The 22,151-nt window shown below is 22.6% G+C and overlaps 1 protein-coding gene across 1 annotated transcript in view; it reads right to left on the bottom strand.

Moving 5' to 3' along the window:
• Positions 1–21,892, bottom strand: part of sima (HIF-1 transcription factor component sima) — a 48,997-nt gene extending 27,105 nt beyond the window's left edge. The window contains exons 1-7 of the mRNA XM_011506372.1: positions 21,515–21,892; positions 19,631–19,818; positions 15,426–15,574; positions 14,853–15,038; positions 14,071–14,303; positions 11,915–12,021; positions 8,840–8,987 (exon numbers count right to left, since the gene is read on the bottom strand). Coding sequence (XP_011504674.1) covers positions 8,840–8,987; positions 11,915–12,021; positions 14,071–14,303; positions 14,853–15,038; positions 15,426–15,574; positions 19,631–19,818; positions 21,515–21,837 — 1,334 coding nt within the window. The 5' untranslated portion in view covers positions 21,838–21,892. The remainder of the gene's footprint in view (positions 1–8,839; positions 8,988–11,914; positions 12,022–14,070; positions 14,304–14,852; positions 15,039–15,425; positions 15,575–19,630; positions 19,819–21,514) is intronic.
• Between the last annotated feature and the right edge of the window lie 259 nt (positions 21,893–22,151).

Raw genomic sequence — 22,151 nt, 5'->3', positions numbered from 1 at the left:
CATTCATAATATGAATATACGAGTAATTATTTAACATTCACTTTTTGAACAATTAGTCAAAATACACGTATTAATACATAAATTAGAAATTAAAAAAATTATTTAAATAAATAATGTACATTATTTTTGTTAATTATAATTTTCTAATTTTGTAAGGGTAATAGTTTATTACATTATATTTTACGTTTACATTAAAACTATTCCTACACTTGTTTGTTAAATTAAATACAAATACTAAAATTGAATACTCAAAAGTATATAAATTTCATAATATAGGTTCATGAACTGCATTTCAATGACTTAAATTGGAATTACTATAATTTTAGTATAGATATAAGATTAATATACTATATGTATATTATACTATAAGATATATAAAATATACTATAAGATTACTATAATTTTCATAAAAATACAAATATGACATTATTTTATAATAAATCAAATACTAATAGACAATAGAATCTAATGAATTTTTAATTGTTTTAATAATATACTTTACATATTATTTAATTCAAAATTCACGATAAATATATTCTTAAAAACAATCAATTTTAAATTTAGAATAAGTTAACTATACTCGTGATACATAATAAATATATACATCCGCAAATAATGTTTGTGCATCCATCAGCTAGGGACAATATGTCATGTATCCTATTAACTATAACCTTTTCTGCAAAGAATATAAGATAGAACGAGAGAGAGAGAGAGAGGGAGAGAGAACATCTTTATAAACACATTTACTTTAATAAGTTGACATGTTTAATTTCATGAAACCTAATTAATTAAGTTTATTTATTACAATTAAAAATTATTACACGACATGCATAAAATATTAATATTTATTATCACTACACTTAACAGTAAAAGATAAAATTTTTAATTTGTTCTTAAAGAATTTTTATATATTGATCCTATTATAAATATTACATTGCATATAAATTGATATAATTATATTTATTATTTTACATTTCAAATTTATATAATATTAAAAAATGAGATACGTTTATTTTATAAAGTCGACCAGAAAGATAGTTATGTTTAAATTGGTCGGAATCTATAAGATAAAATTATAATTATAACAAAAAATATCTCTGCTATTTTTAATGATTTTTTCAATTCTTCCATTTGATGTAAAAATACTGTTAAAAATACGGTTAATATTATAAGATAACTATATTTTATTTTAACATAAATTTATTCGAAACAATCAAATATTTCATACTATTCAAAATAACTTCCGAAAAATAGCTTGTAAAAGATGATAATATGTCATATAAAAATAAAATAATAAGAAAATAAAAATTATCATTTTTTGGTATTTCATATCCATATCTACTGTCGACAGATCATGAAAAAATGCGCACCTTTGAACTAATATTAAAATATTTATATATAAGAATAAATCAACAATTCTATTTTGTATAAATTTATAATTTGAAAGTAAAATGCATATAAAGAAACATAATAAACATTGATTCTCTACTACACAGTATCTTAAACATTGCTAGTAATAACATTTGTATTCATAAATAATGAAGCTATATGTAGCCACAATTTATAATCATTAGTATTGTCTTAATATATATAACATTTATGTAATTGTTGTAATACGAATAATTATTTTACATTTTAAGAAGAAAGTAATTTTTTAATTTTTATTCGTAGATCAAATAATTGATATATTATAATTTGTAGTTAATTACTAAATGCATTTAATTATATCTTTAACCCAAGAAAGTATTTAACTAATAGGGGTGATTAATGATTGTTCCTCTCAGCGCCTACTTTTTTTCAATTAGACAAGAAATAGGAATATCGATTTAATGGTATCGACGGGAAATCCAAATTAGTACAATCGCATTAAGATTAAATTGATACAATGATAGGTATCTCTTTGCAAATGGAAATTACCAATTAAAAATTATTATTATTTTCTGACAAAGTGTGTTATTAATTCTCATTGCACATTATGCTATAATATACTGTTGCGATAAATTGCAATATATATTACAAATATATGCCGATTTTTAAATATTCTCAAAGTTTTTAAATAAATTTAGAATTTAATACTTTCCAGAAAATCTTTTCAGTATATATATATATATATATATCCACCGTTCAATATTTAACCTAATGTAAAGTGTATCGACCAGTAACAAACAAGGATGATAGTAGATCACTTTGGCCAGTATTTCGGTAAATGCAAGTATTCTAAAAGCATTTTTATGCAAAGTGAAAAAGAAAGAAAAAGCTTTGAAGAAAGGACTTTGCAGCCCCCTATACCAACATTGCATTAGTATTTTTATCTCACGCATCTCTTAAATGATGATATCACAATATAATTTTCACCAAACCACTTTATTGGAGTGCTACTTGGTTATTGATTATGTAAGTTGCATTATGGGATAAAAAATACTTTCGCCAATATTACGTATTTACTGCCTGTCAATAAATGTATATAATACGAGTGCAATGAAACTGGAAGATGTGGTTAATTATATAAATATATGAAATAAATGGGTCGGTGATAAAGGGCAATTTAATTTCTATATATCTGCATAAATAACGTGGAGTTTGACATATAAATGGTGAAAAAATAAGGTGTAAAAAACGAATTTTACACTATAAATAAAATTCAAGAAATACAATCACAAATGATATTAAAATATTTATTTTCGTAGAAAGGGGTATTAAAAGTAAGTTATAAATTTCGAGTAATATAATAACAATACATTTCATAATGCCTTTTGATAAAAAAAGTTAAATTATCCGTTGCAGATTAATAATCATTAACGAATGTTGTAAAATTAAAATTTTATTTTGTTGATATGTTTATTTCTGTATACATCGAAAAAAAACTATTTCTAAAATTTTTACCTTTTTAAAAAATAGGTTCTACATTTTGATTTGTTCTACATTGTTCTATATCTTGATTCTTTATAATTTAAAATTATGATGGTTATATTGTCAGTATAAAAATTATTAATAAATATTTAAGAAATTGAATTAAGATTTCATCACAACCGTATTTTTCATTATATGTGTGCAAACATAACCTTCCATTGCAAACCTTTTTAAACTGTATTAAAATAAAAAAATTTTATATTAAAACAGCAACTTCAACATTCACTTTATCTTTAAACTAAAACAAAAAACTTTAAATTTTTACAAAATCAATATGCATTAAATAATGAAATACCTTCATTAAGTCATTTAATTGTAAATATTTAATTCTATAACAAAGAGGTTGATTAAATATTTGTAATTATATATCATTGTTATTAAAACAAATGTAATTATGATTTATTCCTCAAAATATTAAATTGCAAACAATTATTTAAATATATAATATCTAATAACTTTATGTCACATTATTTCATAGCTTATTTATACTAGATAATCAACAATCCTAGATAAATAACATCTTTAAGATGCAACAAAAGAATTATTGTATAATAACTTTACTGATTTATTTAAGTAAGTGTGAAAAAACCCACTTTGACATCACGCGAGACGATAAGATGAAAATATTTATAGAACGAGAACTTGTAAACTCTTGTTTACGGTTGCTAAGATAAATAAGTTACGAATCAATATTAATCATATAATAATTCATATTTTTTATTATAAGATATTAATATTTTTATAACGGCTAATTATTTAATAAAAAAATCTTAATTTCATTAAAAAATCAAATCAATAGTATATATTAACTACAAATATTTTACAACTATTATTTATGTAAAAATATTATAATATTATAAAGTTATTAATTTTACGGTTTGTAAATCTGATTATTTAATTGTACGAGCATTATACAATTTACGGATGATATTCATTGAAAATCTGAATGTTTAGTATTTAAAATACTTCCACCAATTATTGATATATAATATTTTGATAAATAATGATATTTTATTGATATTTAGAAGTAAATTTTTTAAACACAAATTTTTTATTTAAAAATGCATATATTTAAAAAATGAATTTTAAGATTATAAGATTAACTAAATAACTAAAAAATCGCAGAAACATGATGCTGATCAAATTACTTTTCAAAGTGTAAAACTTTAATAAATAAGATATACTATTATCTTCTTATTTAACATATATATAAGTATTATCTTAATTATTATTTAGTTTAGCATTTTACATAAGAAATATCCTATATTTAATAATAAAAAATTTAATTTAAACAACTCCACAATATGAAGATTTTTGTTCAAATTATTTTTCAACTTTTCGAGAATAGCACATAGTAATAAAGTTTAATTTTTTTAAGTATCATTAATTAAATTTTATTAATAATAGAATAAGTTATAAAAAAATTATAACATCCTTTAAGATGGATAGCATTTTCAATGAATGAAATTATATGATTGTCAGACTACTTTATTAACAAAAAATATAAATTGTATGAATTTGTGTTACAAGATTTCGATTATCAGAAACGAAACATGTTTGAGTGCAGTAGTAGAAGTAAAAATTGGATAAAGAAAGATACTCTGATGATCCATTATTTTGCGATTAGGCATATTTTTCTTGATTGCCGTATCACGCGAAAGTAATACATAACCGCGGCATCTCATCGCCACTTCGTACTATAAATTTATAAGCTATTTCACCCAACCCCTTGTTCAATTAATGACAATTGAATCATGATATTGTAAATAAATTAGTGACGAAATTGTGTTGAATATTATTTTTATCTATATAATATTATAATATATAATAATATTATAAAAAATCGCTAATTACTCAATAAAATTAGAATACTCTTTTTATACTTAGAAAATGTCGTTGTGTAAGACATTGTCTTTTCACGACACTATTCTACTATTTCTAATATAATCACTTGACAGATCAACGAAATCAATTGAATTGAAATTTTGTATTAACAAAATTCAAGTTAACATAAGACAATGACCTTAATTATTGCAATACCTAAATGTATTTATACTATTAGAATTATTTATTAGCCTCTGAATTGTTAATAATTAGTTGAATAAGTTCATAATTCTTTTTATCTAAATTAACATACATGCTAATTTATGAACACCATAAGCTCTAACCCCTTAAAAATATTTCTTTGGCCCATGACAACAAATAGCTATTCCGAAACTTGTTTGTATTTGCTCTCAAAATGCATGATCTATTTCAGAATTTTTATAAGTACAAACAAAATTTTATTTTATGATACTATTACTGAAATACCCTCTATTTATTTTTCTCTATTACTCGATTGCTTAAATTAGCATTTGTATGATAATTACCTACAAATCCGAGACATTTGCAAACAATAATATTAAAATAACAATATAATTTACATACAGATATATTAGAAGAATGAGATGAGATAAATATTATAAAGTGAAATTGCCACTTAGTTAAAATTAGGTTAAAATAAAATTCGTTGCAGCTCTTGTCTAGTGTCATATACAATAATAAGTAGGAATTTGCAGCGTTGGATCGGAAAATCAGCGGCGTTTCTATGCTATGGTGACGACTTCGTTTTTTTTTTCTATAACATGACAAATAAGAATGCGAGAGGGGAGGGGGTCACAAAATAGCAGATGAAAATGTAGATGAGGAAGAGAGACAAATGGATATGACGCAATAGAAAATACAAATAGTTAGTTCTAGCTTTTAGTTCTGCTAGTACTTTAAAGAAAAAATACTTAAATGGGAAACAAAATTTGACCAACTTAATAATTTAAAAGATTTATATGAGAGGTAAGCTACGATGATATATTATTGGACATTAATGTTATATAATAAAGCTACATATACTTTTGAGTACTTAAAAATTTTATTTAATTTTAGATTTCAACCTTAACTTTAGAACAATGAATACATTCTTTGTTAATTATAAGTGAATAATAAATGTATCACAAAGAAAGATTTACAAGTAAAAAAATCGATAAGTAGAATTATATATGCGAAATATTACATGCAACAAATAATTATTTTATATTTTCCAGCTATTGGATGAATATATATCCCTATTATAAATATAGAGATTATTAGGTATTATATAAAATTTCTAAATTCAAACTAAAATCTTGAATGAAAGGATCAGTTCTTATTTATGAAATAAATTTAGGAAACTTGAGAATTTTAATTTTCCGTATAATTCATACGGAAATGAAATATATAAATATCAATAATATTTTCAGATTTCAAAGTCAAATTATACTTATATATGTCATTATATTTTCTTTTCTTGTTAATTTTCAAATTCTATTTAAAATAAAATGAATATAAATTTTAAACAATAATTATTATTAAAAAAATGGCAGCATATTTGAGAATCAATTAAGTTAAATCGAAGTTGAATAAAATTTGAATAGACAATCAAACTACTTTTTGTGACTATCCATACTTGAGTATAAAATTATAAACGCTTTGCATCAACGAGACAAAAGTTAAAACAGAAAGCAATCGCGTGTTGACTATACTAAATTTTATTGCTTTTTTAATTTTATAGTATAATGGAAAACATTTTAAAAAGTTTGTTAATTAATTGTATGATTAACAAAGTAATTTTAATAATTAAACATTATTAAAACAATAGATTTTTTATACAAAGTACTTGGTATCATTCTAAATATAATTTCTATTGTTTACAATGATTTTCAATTAATAACGTTACCTATTTCAACGTTAATATGAATTAGCCAAAATTATAAATGTATTTTTTAAAAAGATGGTGCTTAACATGAAAATTGAATAATAATAACTTATTGTCGTTATAAAATAGAAACTTAATTACAACACATAGTATCAAGCGTAAATGTGAATAACGATGCAATATATGTCATAATATAAAAACTATCAAACATGTTGAAGGGAAAATGAAATAACAAATAATCAAATAACCGACAGTGAAAAAACAGCAGGATTAAAGAAAATGCAGACTAGAATCTGGAATAGCTTGGAAATTCAAAAATAGAAGCGGTTCAAAGATATGCAGAACTACCACTAAATGAAGTAAAGTAAAAAAGTGAAATAGTAAAAGTAACAACAAGAATACTTTGGAGTTTAGTATCTTACGCTTTCTAGATTCGCTTTAACACATAAGAGCAACAGTGGCAGCAGTAAAAACAGCATTCGTTGCTTCGTTACGAAGTAACACAATTTTCTCACAACGGAGTCTCGATATGTCGTTCACGGATTGCACAGGACGACAAAATAACCCACCCGATAAATGGCAAAAGCGCACCCTACCTCCATCCCCCTCGATGCCTCAACGTGGGTGGCTGAAGAGAGAAGGGATATCGCGGGGCGGTGGCAGTGGTGGCGACGAGCTTTCGCCTTCACTTTCAGCGTATACGCGTGCTCTCGCTTTCGATCGAGTCAGACCCGTCGCCCTCGCTGAGAGGGAAAAGCGCAACCTGGAGGGGGGAGGACTGGCGGTCATATCGACCAGGAAGATGCGCGTGGCAATGCGTGTGGCCCAGCAAAGGAATGAAGATGGGAGTGAGAAGATAGAGAAAGAAGGAGAGAAATCTACGCCACCTGGCCGCAGATACAACGAGGGGGGGGGGTCAACTCCTCTGACCCTTCACAAAATTCTTGGCAAAGTGATATGCTCACGTCCTTGTGCTTTATATACTTTACAATTGTATATAAATCAGATGGTTCCGAAGAACAATTTCATGTTTTTTGTAGGCATGAATTTTTTCACTTCCACGAAGAATTCGTCTTGATAAAGAAATATCTAATACAACCTATAATATATTGACACATTGAAGAGTAGTTTGTAATGAACAAGACAGCAATCGCAAAAACCAATAATTTAATGAAAAGAATAATTATTTTATACCAATTACCAATTCTACAATTATTTTTGTAGCTGGATATTTTTTATATTCCAGTGTTAACTTCTCATCAAAATTTTTTACCTTAAAATAAATACGAAAAATATTTTTAAAATATGTTACAGATACATTAATACTTTATTAAATAAAAATGAACAAACTAGAGTATAATGATGAAATATGAATTTTTACCTCTGAATAAATATATCAAAAAGATTATATCTTTTATTGTTTTACGCAGTATTTCTACAGCATTTTGATCTTTTGAATATACTTAAAAATTAGAAGTAATTAATCTCATTCCGTTATATTTTGAGATAAATAATAATAAATAAATAAATTAATAAAATTATAAATATATTCAGATATCTAATTTAAACAAGAATTTTTCTTGAAAATTATATATGTAAGTAACAATACAAGTTTTGATTTAATTTTAGATATTTATATAAATATATATGTAAATTAATGCATTTACATTATATATCTTTGTTTCAATTTTGTCTTATGCAATACATAAAAAACTCTCTGAATATTTTTATTTTATTCTTTTTATTTATCATAATTTTATATGTAAACTTATATAAAATTTAAGTTTGGAATAATATTGTATCATAAGAATATTTTGTATTATTAATTCAATCTTAAAATTAAGTGTTTTAAATTATAAACAGTAACCATAAATTGTAAATTAATTTATAATTATTATAATCGATAAGTTACGTTTTTCATATAAATTTTTCAAAAATATTCTACGATTTCAGATTATGTACTGATACTTTAAAAATACAAATGAATTTGTTTAAAATTAGTCTTTCAGATTAAAAATAAAAAATTATCAATCTATCAATAATAAATAAAGGGTGCAACGAATAAAACATTGGGATACATATAAAATGATTAAAGAGAGGAAAGAAATTAACTAATTTTCAAGTCTCGTGTTACGTTTAGATTTAAATGGAACAAAAGCATAAAGGCTACATTGTATATGAAGAAAGAACAAATTTTCTTACCTTAGTAAGTAGTTGACACAAACAACGGATAGCGGCTTCTGTAACCTTGAGCAGTGAATAAGTGTTGCTTGGGTAACAACCCAAGCATAGCCGCCGCTCTTATTCAGAAAGCGGTAGGCCATTGTCTCGCATTGTCCTTTGCTGAACACTACAAAATATGAAACGTAAGAGAATTAGTTATAATTATCATATATCATATTATATATTTGCATTAGACTTTTAGAAAATGTACATAATACTAAATAATGTAAATAATACTAAAAGTACGAGTCAATTGACGATAGTTGATCTATTTATACTAATCAGAGAACAAAAAGTAAACACGTTACCTATTTCCTATGATCGGGAGATGTAAACCTATTTAAATCGCCTGTTTATAATTCTAATAAGAATTACAACGGAATAAATAATAAAGACAGTTTCACCGAGCTTAAGCTCTATTTAAATATACACCAAATTCCCAAAAATAAAATTACTTGAAAAAATGTACAATTACTGATAATAAGGTTGAATGCATTAGAATGGAAAAAATAATTAAATTCAAGAATTATTTTATATTATTATTTATATATACAATAAGACTCTATTTTTTAATTAGCTTGACAAATATATTATGTTAAGCTGCAGAAGATACATATTACACTAGCAAATTAAATATTGCTCCTAATATTTAAATTATTAAATTATAGTTTAAATTATAGATGTAATTATGTGGCTTCTAAGTAAAGATATAATCGATATTCCTCAGGTCTGACATGGAACATTAAAAAAAAACAATTATTTCATCGCAATATATTCATCTTCTGCTACACATAACAACAATTGTATAAATAATTACTTGTGTTGGGGACAGCTAATAAAATTTATGAATCGTTGACGTATAATGAATCTAATATCATTACATGTTTTCATAATACTTTAAATCAAAATTTACACACGCACACACACGCACACACACATGTATGATATGAAACAAGTGAGTATACTTGTTAAAAATTTCAAATGTAGCGCGGCGATTTTAGTTTCCCCTCTAAATGTTATTGTCGAAAGATCCCAGCGAATCTATATAGATAAATATAAATTAGGGGATCATTAACCAAACACACGTACATTGAAAAAAATATAGTAGTATCATAGAAAACGAAAAGACAATACGTGACAAATTTCCACAAGAATTCCTCAATTTATAGTTCACCTAACTAGTAGCTTCACTTTTAAAATCATTATTCAGTCTATTCAATTGATTGCAAAATATTTTGTCCTGTGTATATAAGAATAACGAGCTTTATTCGGCGTAATTTTGGTCAATAAAGTTCGAAAGCATACGAGTATTGTTGAAATGGAACTTCAAATCTTAAATTATGAAAATTAAATTGCACTCTTTTATTAACTTTTGCAATTTCTGATTCTTGCTTTGAAAACGAAAATAGTTACATCAATCAATATTAATAATGTTACTGTTGTCATAATTTTAATTTAGACAAATTATATGATGAAACGTGGATCTTAATTTAAAATGTCAAACTTTTGATTATTTTATCAAATAAATATAATATTTTTCATAGATTGTATTCAAATTTAGTTTTCGTAATTATATGCATAAAATAAAATCTCCCAATAAATCCTATTCTACAAAAATATTTATAAATGTCCGTAATCAATATTTAGGTATTGTTGAAATTAATTTTATTAATAATACCTTAAGTCTTACATAGTTATTGAAGTTCGAATGTTAAAATTATATAAACAATTTTTTTCATTAATAACGAACTCTAATAGTTAAAGATCATTTTTAATCTATTAAATATAAAAATTCTATATTTATGGTATATTTTTTTTATTAAAAATATACAAATTATTTGATATGGTATAATTCCATTATCATTATATCATTATATATCATAATTAAATAAAAACTAATAAAATAAAAATATTATTAATATAAATACAAAAATATTTTTTCAAATTATGATTTTAATAAATAAATACTATAATATTCAAGGAACCTTTCCATTAAAAAAATAGCTTTTTCACAAACCTACTCAAATCACTTTATTTACAACAAAAGTTTATGATATTTATATAATTTATAATACATAATAAATATTACATCTATAGTAAACAAAATTATATTTAAACTCATAAATAAATAGTAATAAAATTTGTGTTTTCACATACACATGCAAATATTTATGCAAAGAGACAGGCATGCACTGCTATAATTAGATAGTCAATTAATATTATGACAAATATAAATTTATAAATTTTTGTAAATTATAACAAAAATAGTATTTTCATATAATAAAATAACTCATTAAATAAATTACATATTAAATTTTATATATTCTTCAAAGAATTATGTAAAAATATAGATTATCTGCATAGAAAAATTTAACTTCGAAATATAACACATTATATTTTTATACTGTTTCAATATTTAAAAAATTCCTAAAATATACTATATAGAATAAATTTGTAAGTTACTGCTTCAGTAAATTATGGTTTTTATATTTTAAATTAAAATTATTTTAAAATTACTGATTTAATATACTGTATTATAGATTAAAAAATAAAAAATACTATTATATTCTACTAGACAATAAATATTTATCATGAAGTATTATATGCCTTAATTTAATTATCGATTTCATAAATATGTATTATTAAATTCATCATTATTTTGAAATGATATATTTAGGTATGTAGTTCAGAAAAGTATACCGAAAGAAATATTACAGCAAAGTTAGTTTTGTGTTAAATGAAAATAATGTTAAAATTATATCAAGATCTACTCCTCAATACTTGAAGTATTAATAAAATTTTTGTTATTAAAATATTTATTTTTAATTTTGTTTGAGTAAAATAAGCTTAGAAACAGTTTTAAAAATTTATAAAATATAATTAAGTCAATAATCATACTAATTTATTTTGTTTTACATATGTTATAATGTATTCGACATGCAATAATTATTAAAACGATATTTTAAGAATACAAAATTTTTTAAATTTATATATTTTTAATTGTAATCAAATAGATCTTGTTCTAATTTAAAATGATGAAAATTAATAACTTACATGATTTAAAATATTTGTCCAGGGATAAATTATCAAGAGCATGATGGAAATCAAAAACAGATTGCCCTATTAATTCATTGCTTTCCCAGCCAAGAAATTCCGCCAATCTATAAAAAAACACGTTTTGTAAATCCTTGATAATGCGATCTTAAAATAAATACCAAAACATATTTTTATTTAATATTTGAAACACAAATGAAAATAAAGATTAATTACAAATTCTTCCGAAATACACTTATACCTATACAAAAATATGTTTACGTTTCTATCTTATTGTGTCTAAATATTTTAAATATTAAAATAAATAATTATTCCTCATTCTAAAATTGATCATTTTCTATACAATTATAATTGTATTATAATTGTAAAGAATTATTATATTATATCTATTATTATTATATTATATTATTAATATTAATAATATATTATAAATAATTAATAGATATAATATAAATATTATATCTATACAATTCTTTTTCATATTTATCTATCGATGAAATTAACTCATTAAACATTTTAATTTTCTTATAAATATAATGAAATAAAGTTTTACGAAATGAATTATAATTTTATTATAATTATGATTGCATCTTACATTTCGAATAATTTTGATTTTACAAATAAAGAAATCTTAATTGATACTTTTATTAACTATTTTTAATTGGCTTTAATATTTTTATTTAATTATTAACAAACTTAAATAATTACAGTTTATTAAATGTTATTTTTATACAATTAAGCTGAAAAGTTTGCATCTTTAATTTTATTTGTTCAAAAGCACATATTTATTTTATTGAAATGTAATAAACAAAAATTTATGAATTCTATATTTTCATTTTTAATGCATAATTTTATACAAATTTATCAGTAAAATCATTAATTTGCTTACTTATATGAGGGTAATATATTATATCTCGCTCTAAATTATAAATTTTATTAATGAATTCTTAGCTACTTTTGCTGATATTGCAATGTTTCATCAATGGAATAAAAATAAAAAGTAGTTAAGTAATAAAAATAATTTTGTTAGAAATATTTTATTTTAACATATTTCTAATTTTTTACAAATAGCAAACACCAATTTTTTTTATATTTATCATTTATACCTTTTTTTATTATTGAATTATTTTGATATCTAAATAAACAATAAGCATATCGATATTTTAATATTGTATTTTATCTAATATTTAAAATTTACTAATGATTAAAATACAAAGCAATAAAACAACGAAAATATAGCAATGTATTATAAAATACATTATTCGATAAATTAATACAATTGATTCGTTCGTTAATAATAAAAATAAAGTTTTGTCTGTATTTATCGTTACAATAATTAATATGCTATGATTTAAATGTCTAATTTCGTGTCAAAATAACATTTACTATTAAGCTTACATATATAATAGCAATTAATATAAGATGAAAATCATAATTTTCATTAATACTTTTTAATGTACGGAAGAAATAAAATATTATTTAGTCCTAATTATTTATATACATACAGATTGTTTTATTTAATACACGATTGTTAAAATATTAAAAAATATTCTATATTATTCTCTTTATATATAACTAATAAAATTTCATACTAATTTTTAAGTATTAAAAACGTATAAATACAATATCAAGCTCACTTTAATTCTATATGTAAGTGGAAATTGCTTTGAAACATCTTGTCAAAACTATTTTTTACTTTCAGTTTGTGTAGATTTCATATGAATCACCAATTTATAAATTATTTGAATCTAAATTATCTTCACAGAAAATTGATTTTTTTTTAAATAGTATTTAATTAATTCTATATTATATACATGATTCGATAAATTGATTTATTATTAATTTACTTAATACACTGTAATTATTATAATTTCTAGATTGATGATTTTAAATTATTATCTACAGTATTTAATGTTTATGTTTTGTAGTTTACTTATACTGTTGGAAGTTTAAAATTGCATAAATTTCTATTATATTGTATTAATATAAAAGAATAACTAATAATCTTTAGATTGACGTCCTTCTCGTAAAATAAAACAATTTATATTGTCTTTTGTTTGTCTTTCAAATTTCAAATTTCACGTCATAAAAACAAAAGGTAATTTATACTTCATATATAAAATATAGGAACTTATAAATTTAATGATGCTACTAACTTATCATCGGCGTAGGTAAACTTCATATTGAGATTATGTTTCGACAAAAAGGTATATTTGCCTAAAGGTATTTCGATATTACTGGGATGGGGTACTGGTGAGGCGACGACAACGAGAAATATGCCTGGTTGTTTTTCATCATTTTCCTCTTGATTTTCCAAATCTCTCGTACTCGTGTTTTCATTTTTACTGGTATTCAATAGTGCTATTAAGCGACCCATGCAGTGTATTACCTTAAAGAATTAATAACTTTTTTACTAATTTAGAATTTATAAATAAATAATAAAAAATTATGAAATGATATGTATTAAGGAATCATATTTAAAAATTAGGAAAGAATAATGCACAGTTTGCTATTTTTTACATAGGTTTTTAACTAAATTTAATTATTAGAGGTCATAATATAATATCGCATAATAATAATCGCATAATTATGATATTTTGTTTAAAAAATAATATATGCTATCTTTTTCATTTTAATTCGTTTTATTTAGTTTTATGTAGACATAATTATTAAACAATATTCAGGAGAAATCGTATTAAATTTTGATCGGCCGATATGTATTTTATTGTTTTTATTATTTTTTTTTGTTTTTATTTTACATTTTTTATATCAATAAATTTATTTTAATATGAATTAATAATTTATTTTTATAGTTTACTATTTAAAAATTTGATTTTGTTTTTTTATCTTGTTTTAGGTGGTATCACAAATGCATTGAAACATTTATTGACGATAAATAATATTAGAAATTCAAAAATGCTAAGTTAGGACTGCGAACCTTATAAGATGCACTTTTGAGATTAACTTTTCGACCTTTACTGGTAAGTGTGCATTTTAATCTCAAAAAAAAGTTGCAAGGATGATCAATATTGATTTCGGATGCTTTCAATGAAAAGGAATCCCTAATTTCATCGTGATCACATGGATGACTGTAATCAAAGACACTTTGACCCATTAAATCCATCTACGAAAAAAAACAGATGTCAGACAAAATGTGATGGATAAATAAATGAAAGTATTTTTAATTTTTACAACAGTTGTAGAAAAATTAATCCATCTTAGATAATTTAAAATAGGCCTTCAAATAAACACCTTAGTTTATTTTTTAAAAGCCAATTTTCAATGTTAGAATAAGAGTTCTAATGTAATTTAAACGTGATTAATAATCTCAAATGTAAAAATGAATATATAATAAAAAAATTATTGTTTAATCTAATGTGTAATTATAAATATATTATTGTAATATTCAAGCTATAAATACTGTCATTTACTGAATCTTTAATTTTGACGAATATCTTAACATAATACCATAAAATTATATAAGCTTGTGCTTTCAATCAAAAAATCTTACCTGAGATATTCCGAGGTGATCTTTAACGTTTTGAGAAAGATAAACCATATCACCATTGTTATCTAATATAAGTATAAAGCCATCCAAAGCTTTAAGAAACAATTCATCTATCTCCGGCGAGCTCTCTGATTTACTTGGTAGCTTTGGAACTGTAATCAATGAACAATATATTTTTCTATACATTAGTTAAATTTTATGTAACTTTCGAGGTACTTAATTTTTATAAATATCCTTTTTATATATTATATAAATATTATATAAATAAAAATATTAATAAAAATTTATATTATGCTTAATTTTCTACGCAACTATTTAATTTTCTTAATTATTTCATAAAAAGTAATAAACTTTTAACGAATGTAATGAATACATATTATAAACTCTTCAAATTATAATTTAAATTTAAATAATTTATGATAAGACATAAATTGATTGTTACAAAAATACTGTTATTTTGGCTAAATATTATGTTTGCAATTAAGTTCAAATATAATATAATATTGATATAGAATTTTTTTAAATAAAAAATTTACTCCATAAATATAAATCAATTTTTCAGCTATTTATTGCTAATACATTTTGTAACAAACTTTCCATATTTAATTATAAATTATATTTTTGGTTTTTATTGATATTATTTAATAGCAATTGGAGATATTGATTAATATTTAAATGTAAATAAATTAAAATAATCATTTATTTATTTATATAACAGCATCCAAATACAAAATATTATTAAATTATACTTATATAAATTATATACAATATTGCATTAATGATAAAAATATAAAATAATTATTGTATTAGTATCGTTCAACAAATGTATAAAAAAATCTATTCGGTAATTCTTGTCGCAAAATTTCCTAACATATACAAGCACAATTTATAGTAATCAATTAATTTTTCTTTTATATATTTGCTAAATGATACCACACTATTCTTTTAATATGCTCATAAGTTGTATTATCATATAAATATTTATAGCAATAAATTATTAATTATAAAATTAAATAATTTTCTTCTTTTTAATTATCTTATTAATATTTTATTAATACTAATATTATAGTAAAAAAACATTTATTATTTGTTCCAAATTAAATTTATTCTAATTTTGTTTATAATGCAATACCCTCATAAATCTCTTAAATATATATATATTATGCTTCAAGAGAAATAAAACAACCACAGTAGATATTTTTAAATAAACGTTCTATTTATCTTATTTATATTTTTTTATTAAAAAATTATACAAATAAAATTTAATATTAATATTAAATTAACACGTAAAAACCTTATTGAATGTCTATATTAGTCCGATTGGCTTTTATAATTAATAACTATTTTATAATAAATATTCAGCGATAATTCAATTTAATTTACAATAATAGAATTTTCAAAATTATACCTACAGTAGGTACAGTGTGTTTATAGAATTTTATCTTATAAATAATTTAATGAAATATCTACAATTTTTTTTAAAGTTTTAAATTATATGAACATTTTTTTATTAATTTCTAGTTTAATAATTTTAACACAAATTTGAAACGTATTGATAACGGTTTATATTATTTCAAATTTAAAATTCACATAATTTTTATTTTTATATTAATACTTAAAATTTTTAAATCTCGCGAATCAAAAATTTTTAATATATATGTTAAATTATAATAAGTATAATTTTATATTTAAATAATTTCTATTAAATACAAGGCTAAGATAATATAAAAAGCTTTGATTAGATAAGAATATTAGTGATAGAATACGCAATTTAAATTTTGGGAAAGATTTTTATGTTGGTGTAAAAGTCAATATCAATTCACATTGTTAAGTAAACACTAATGCAGTTGTTTTTAAATTATCAATGAACTAAATATAACTTTCTAAGATAACAAATAAAATAGTTTCATTTTTTTAATTGTTACATGTGTTAATATTTAGTTTCTAAAAAATGCGGTTTTATAAACCTTAGGAATTAGAAATTAGAAACTAGAAGTTATAGACTAATATACCACTATACAATGTTTAATTTCTAGTTGACCATATACACATTACTATTTACAAAAATATTAACTAAAATAATTACTCTGTCAGAAATAGAACAATAATCCATATGACACTGATATTCATTCTATTAAATTTTATCCACACTTAATTAGCATTCAAGGATTCTCATCTGTAGTTAATTTGTTGACAATGCATAGATATACTGAAGTTTACTTTAAGACAGATTTATACTCAGGTTTTAGCACTTATTTTAGTATTATTATATGTTTATTCCAGCCTGATGAAATTATGCATTACTTTAAATATAAAATTTATTTTTATAATTTGTATAATATTTTAGTTTAATATTTTCATTTATTATATAAGTATATATTTTTAATAATATCCATAGTCAAGTGTCTAAATAATATTTAAAATTATAAGTTTCATTTACAAGAATTCTAATTTGATACAAATTCCTTATATCTAAGTATATTATAATTCTAAAAAACAAAAATTACATGTAAATAACAAAATTAAGAAATAAATAGAAAAATTTATTTGTTGAATATTCATCAAGACCTATTTTGGAAAAAATAAGATAATAAACAAATGTTTATAGTCAAAATTTAAATTATACAGATAAAATTATATTAAACATTATTCTCATATAAATATTTTTATCTTTTACCATAGTTTTTATCGATATATTGAAAAATAGTAAAGTGATTATTATTATTGCATTAACAATTATCTAAGTAATATTGTTATTTATATTTAAGTATCACATACTAATGTTTCATACAAGTAAAAGCAATAGCTCCTGAGTTTTTCATAGGCCTTCTTTTTTTTATGAGCTATGATAATATATACTATTGTTTGATAGATTATAAATAAATATGTAAATATGTAAAAAAATATAAATGAATATTGAAACCCATTTGAAGTTGCATTATTTTATACCACATTCTATAAAAATATAAAAAGTTAAAAAGTTACAGCGATTATAAAACTATTTTGAAAAAATACTTAATTGTATTTGTAATATTACGTATTTATAGTTTTCAACAACTTTTTTAATAACCATAAATGACAATGTATTTATCTATACGTATCTATATATAATATACAGTATATAAATCTATATAATTCATTTTTAAATCGCTTTAATTTCTACTTCCTTTTAAATAATATAAGAACATGTAATTGTTGAAGAAGAAAATTTCAGTAAAATTTATGTATTAACAACACAGGTACACTTATCATTTTCTCTGATATAATGTCACTAGAATAATACAAACATATGTGTGTGTACATTAACGGTAGCATCGAGGTCAACTTTAATATGCTTAATTTCTGCACTAAACACGAATATAAGAAAACAATTTGATTATCAATTCAAAGAGTAGTTATGTACTTGAAGTGAAAAATTAAAGTTAAACTCGCTTTGATAAAATATAAAGCTTATTATAATTATGAATTTATGCAGAAGTATATTCAAATAAAAAAAAACATAAGATGATAAAATTCAGGAAAGGATTTTTATACAAATGATTCAAATAAATTCGAGTATATAAATTAAAATTAGGGAACCATCTATCAGATCAATCGAGGTCATTGTATATATATACGTCCCTTGATCTCAATTGACAATTAATTTTTAAATTGCAGCTCTTTTATAGTATCACAAAACAAACCATCCTACGAACATTTCTCTTAAAAAGATTGAATCTAAGTTAATAAAAAAGTACCTTCTGAAAATAATTATAACTTATGAAATATGACCATAAAATAAAAAATTATCTCTAAATAAAATTATATTAAACCTATTTATTAATAAAGTAATAATTATTTTTCTAATTTTTAAATATAAAAAATATGAAACAAAACTATTGTTATAAATAAAAAATTGTATATAATTAAAATAGTAATCGAATTTATTATCGAACAATTTATTTGTATAATTTATATATTTTAATACCTTACCTAAAACCGCATAGATTCTTTTTTGTTTATATAATAATTTGAATAATGCAATTTTCCCCCTTTTCTATTACCGTCATTTTACATTTACAGTAAAATTAACTTAAATGAAATAGAAACTTCAATAGCGAAAAAAATTTAAGAATAGCTTCTTATATCAATGTAATATCAATGTTGCATGTGTAATACTCACTACTCGCTAACTCTTAGTCATAACAAGTATCGCAATAAAAGCTCACATGCATCCATAAGAGTGCGGGCCTTAAGGTAAGCAATGGCGAGCCTCATGACACTGGCCTTGTCAAGGTGTGCAGCTTCGCAAGGCGACACCGGAAGAGCCGCTGCAAGTTCCGTAAAGATATCTGTCTCACGACTACGTCGGCATCGCGCTGCATCACGCGATTTTTCCTTCCGCTTTTCGTTACTCCTAAAAAAATCAATATTCAATTCCAATGTTTAATCAACATCTTTAACTTTTTAATCAATAACTTGAAAATAATCTGCTCAACCAGAATTGAAACAGAATATAAGAGAAAGATAAGGTAATTGCAATTAATAACCAATGATTTTTTTAGAAATAGTTGAAATAAATAAATATTGACATAGATTTATATATATCGTTGTGTTTAGCTATAGAATGTAGATTAAATTAGTGATAAAATATTATTATTTATGTTCCAGATATATTTCCGATTCTTAGAATTTTAATTCTAAGATAATTGAATTCATCTGATAAATAATTTAATATATAAATTGAAAAATAAATGTCACCACTTAACAAATATTAATATGTTAATTCGTTACTGTGTATTACTATAAAAATCTGAATAAGTATATCACTGCATAAAAATCAAAATTATATTTTTTTTTTTACATTTTTTCACCAAATTTCATTTTTTATTAATTACATAAATAAAAATTGTTGCACTTAGAAATAAAAATATACTGTTTGATAAAATCCATCATTGTTTAACGTTCTAAATTAATATTTATAAACTGTTTTTAAACTATAAGGAAGATATCTATGAGTCTTTTAAATATATGTAAATATGAAATTTAGATAATATAGTTGATTAAATATATAATTTAAGTATAGTTTAAGAATATTGAATTTAAAATTTTTTTCATCAAATTTTAACCTTTAATACAAAACTCTTGCATCATTAACCCTCACTAATATATTATTCTTCTTTTACACTACTAAATGCGCTATTATATTAGATATAATAACAGTATAAAATATTTAAGCAAATGAGTAAAACGATTTATTTAATCTTACATAAATAATTAATTTTTATTTATATATTTACTTAATATTTCTATGGCATAATTATATAATGTTTAATAAATCTAAATTAAATCTAAATCTAAATTCAAATAAAATTTGCATATTGACAATATTGAGTATAATAATCACGTTAATTAATTTTATCATAATGTCTATAAAATCAATCGATTTTCAATGAGTTAAGATAAAATTCATTTTATAAAGTATTTTTTATTTTGTGCTCATCAAGATAAAAAAAATCGCTAAAAAGGAATCAAATTGTATAAAGTATTTAATTTAATATTATTTCTATAAAATTTTCAAGTTAAAAAATTGGCAATAACTTTTACATAAAATACTTTTATTAATGCAAATATTTAAAGAAATATTTATTAATTTAATCAAATAAAATGTATATAAAATCCAGCATAAATTCAATTATATTGTTTTAAAATAATCGACTTTGTATGATCTCTTAGAATTAACGATATAAAAATTTTCATCCTCATTACATTTCCATCAATTAAGTAACTATTACAATTACATATAATAGTACAATGATATGAATTAATCTAATAAGCATATTTCTGTTTAAATACAAGTTCATTATTTATAATAAAAATTCTAACCGTGTTTCAAGATCTCTTTTATATTAATACAATCTACATTTTTTCAAACAATAAAAAATGGAACACCATTCACATCAATTAATGTACTGTGTATATACGTTTGAAAAAATAATCAGCAAACTGAATGAGACGAATTAATATTAACCAATTTTATCTTGTGAAAACGATCGGTTGCACAAGACATTCATCAATATATTAACGAACGACAGAATATATTAACCACGCACAGAAATTCCTCGAGAATGTCATCCTCGGCTGTATAATAGCCGCAAACATCTCGAACGCACGGAAGTATCTGCAATGATTGCAAGGGTGAAGCCTCATAGAGAGGACAATAATTCGCCACCGGACATGATATCCACTTGCTGTCTGTACAGTAGGCGATTACGGCATTCTCAAGACTGGTCGATTCATAATATCCAGGGGATTGTTGCTGCTGGTGCCCGTAAACACAGCTCTTATATGGAAATGGATAAATGTTCGATTGAAGTTGATTTGTCAAACCATAGAAATTTCCAAGATCTTCGACATCCACGGGTCCAGACATCATCTTCCCACAACCTGAACTTGAATTAAAATCAGAAACACGCCCACAGTAAAAGGATTGCACTCCACAGTCCTCCCGTGGACGACGCTCCTGATAATCGCACATTACCCGCTTTCACAGCCGGACTTGGACGTGACCGAAGTCACACTAAGAGATTCGTTGTTAAAGAGTCAGCGTTGAGCTCGATTGCAGAACATAATCAGTCGAATTTAGATAATAATCAAGACAAGAACGACTCGTGCGATAACTGACGTACGATGTTGAGCCACCTAACTCTTAATTTAGTTATAATTGTTCTTTATTACTGGTATGATTGG

The sequence above is a fragment of the Ceratosolen solmsi genome, unplaced genomic scaffold, assembly GCF_000503995.2.
Source record: "Ceratosolen solmsi marchali unplaced genomic scaffold, CerSol_1.0 scaffold7, whole genome shotgun sequence".
NCBI lineage: Eukaryota > Metazoa > Arthropoda > Insecta > Hymenoptera > Agaonidae > Ceratosolen > Ceratosolen solmsi.
Note: the sequence above shows the minus strand (reverse complement) of the source record. Positions and strands in the feature narration are given on the sequence as shown.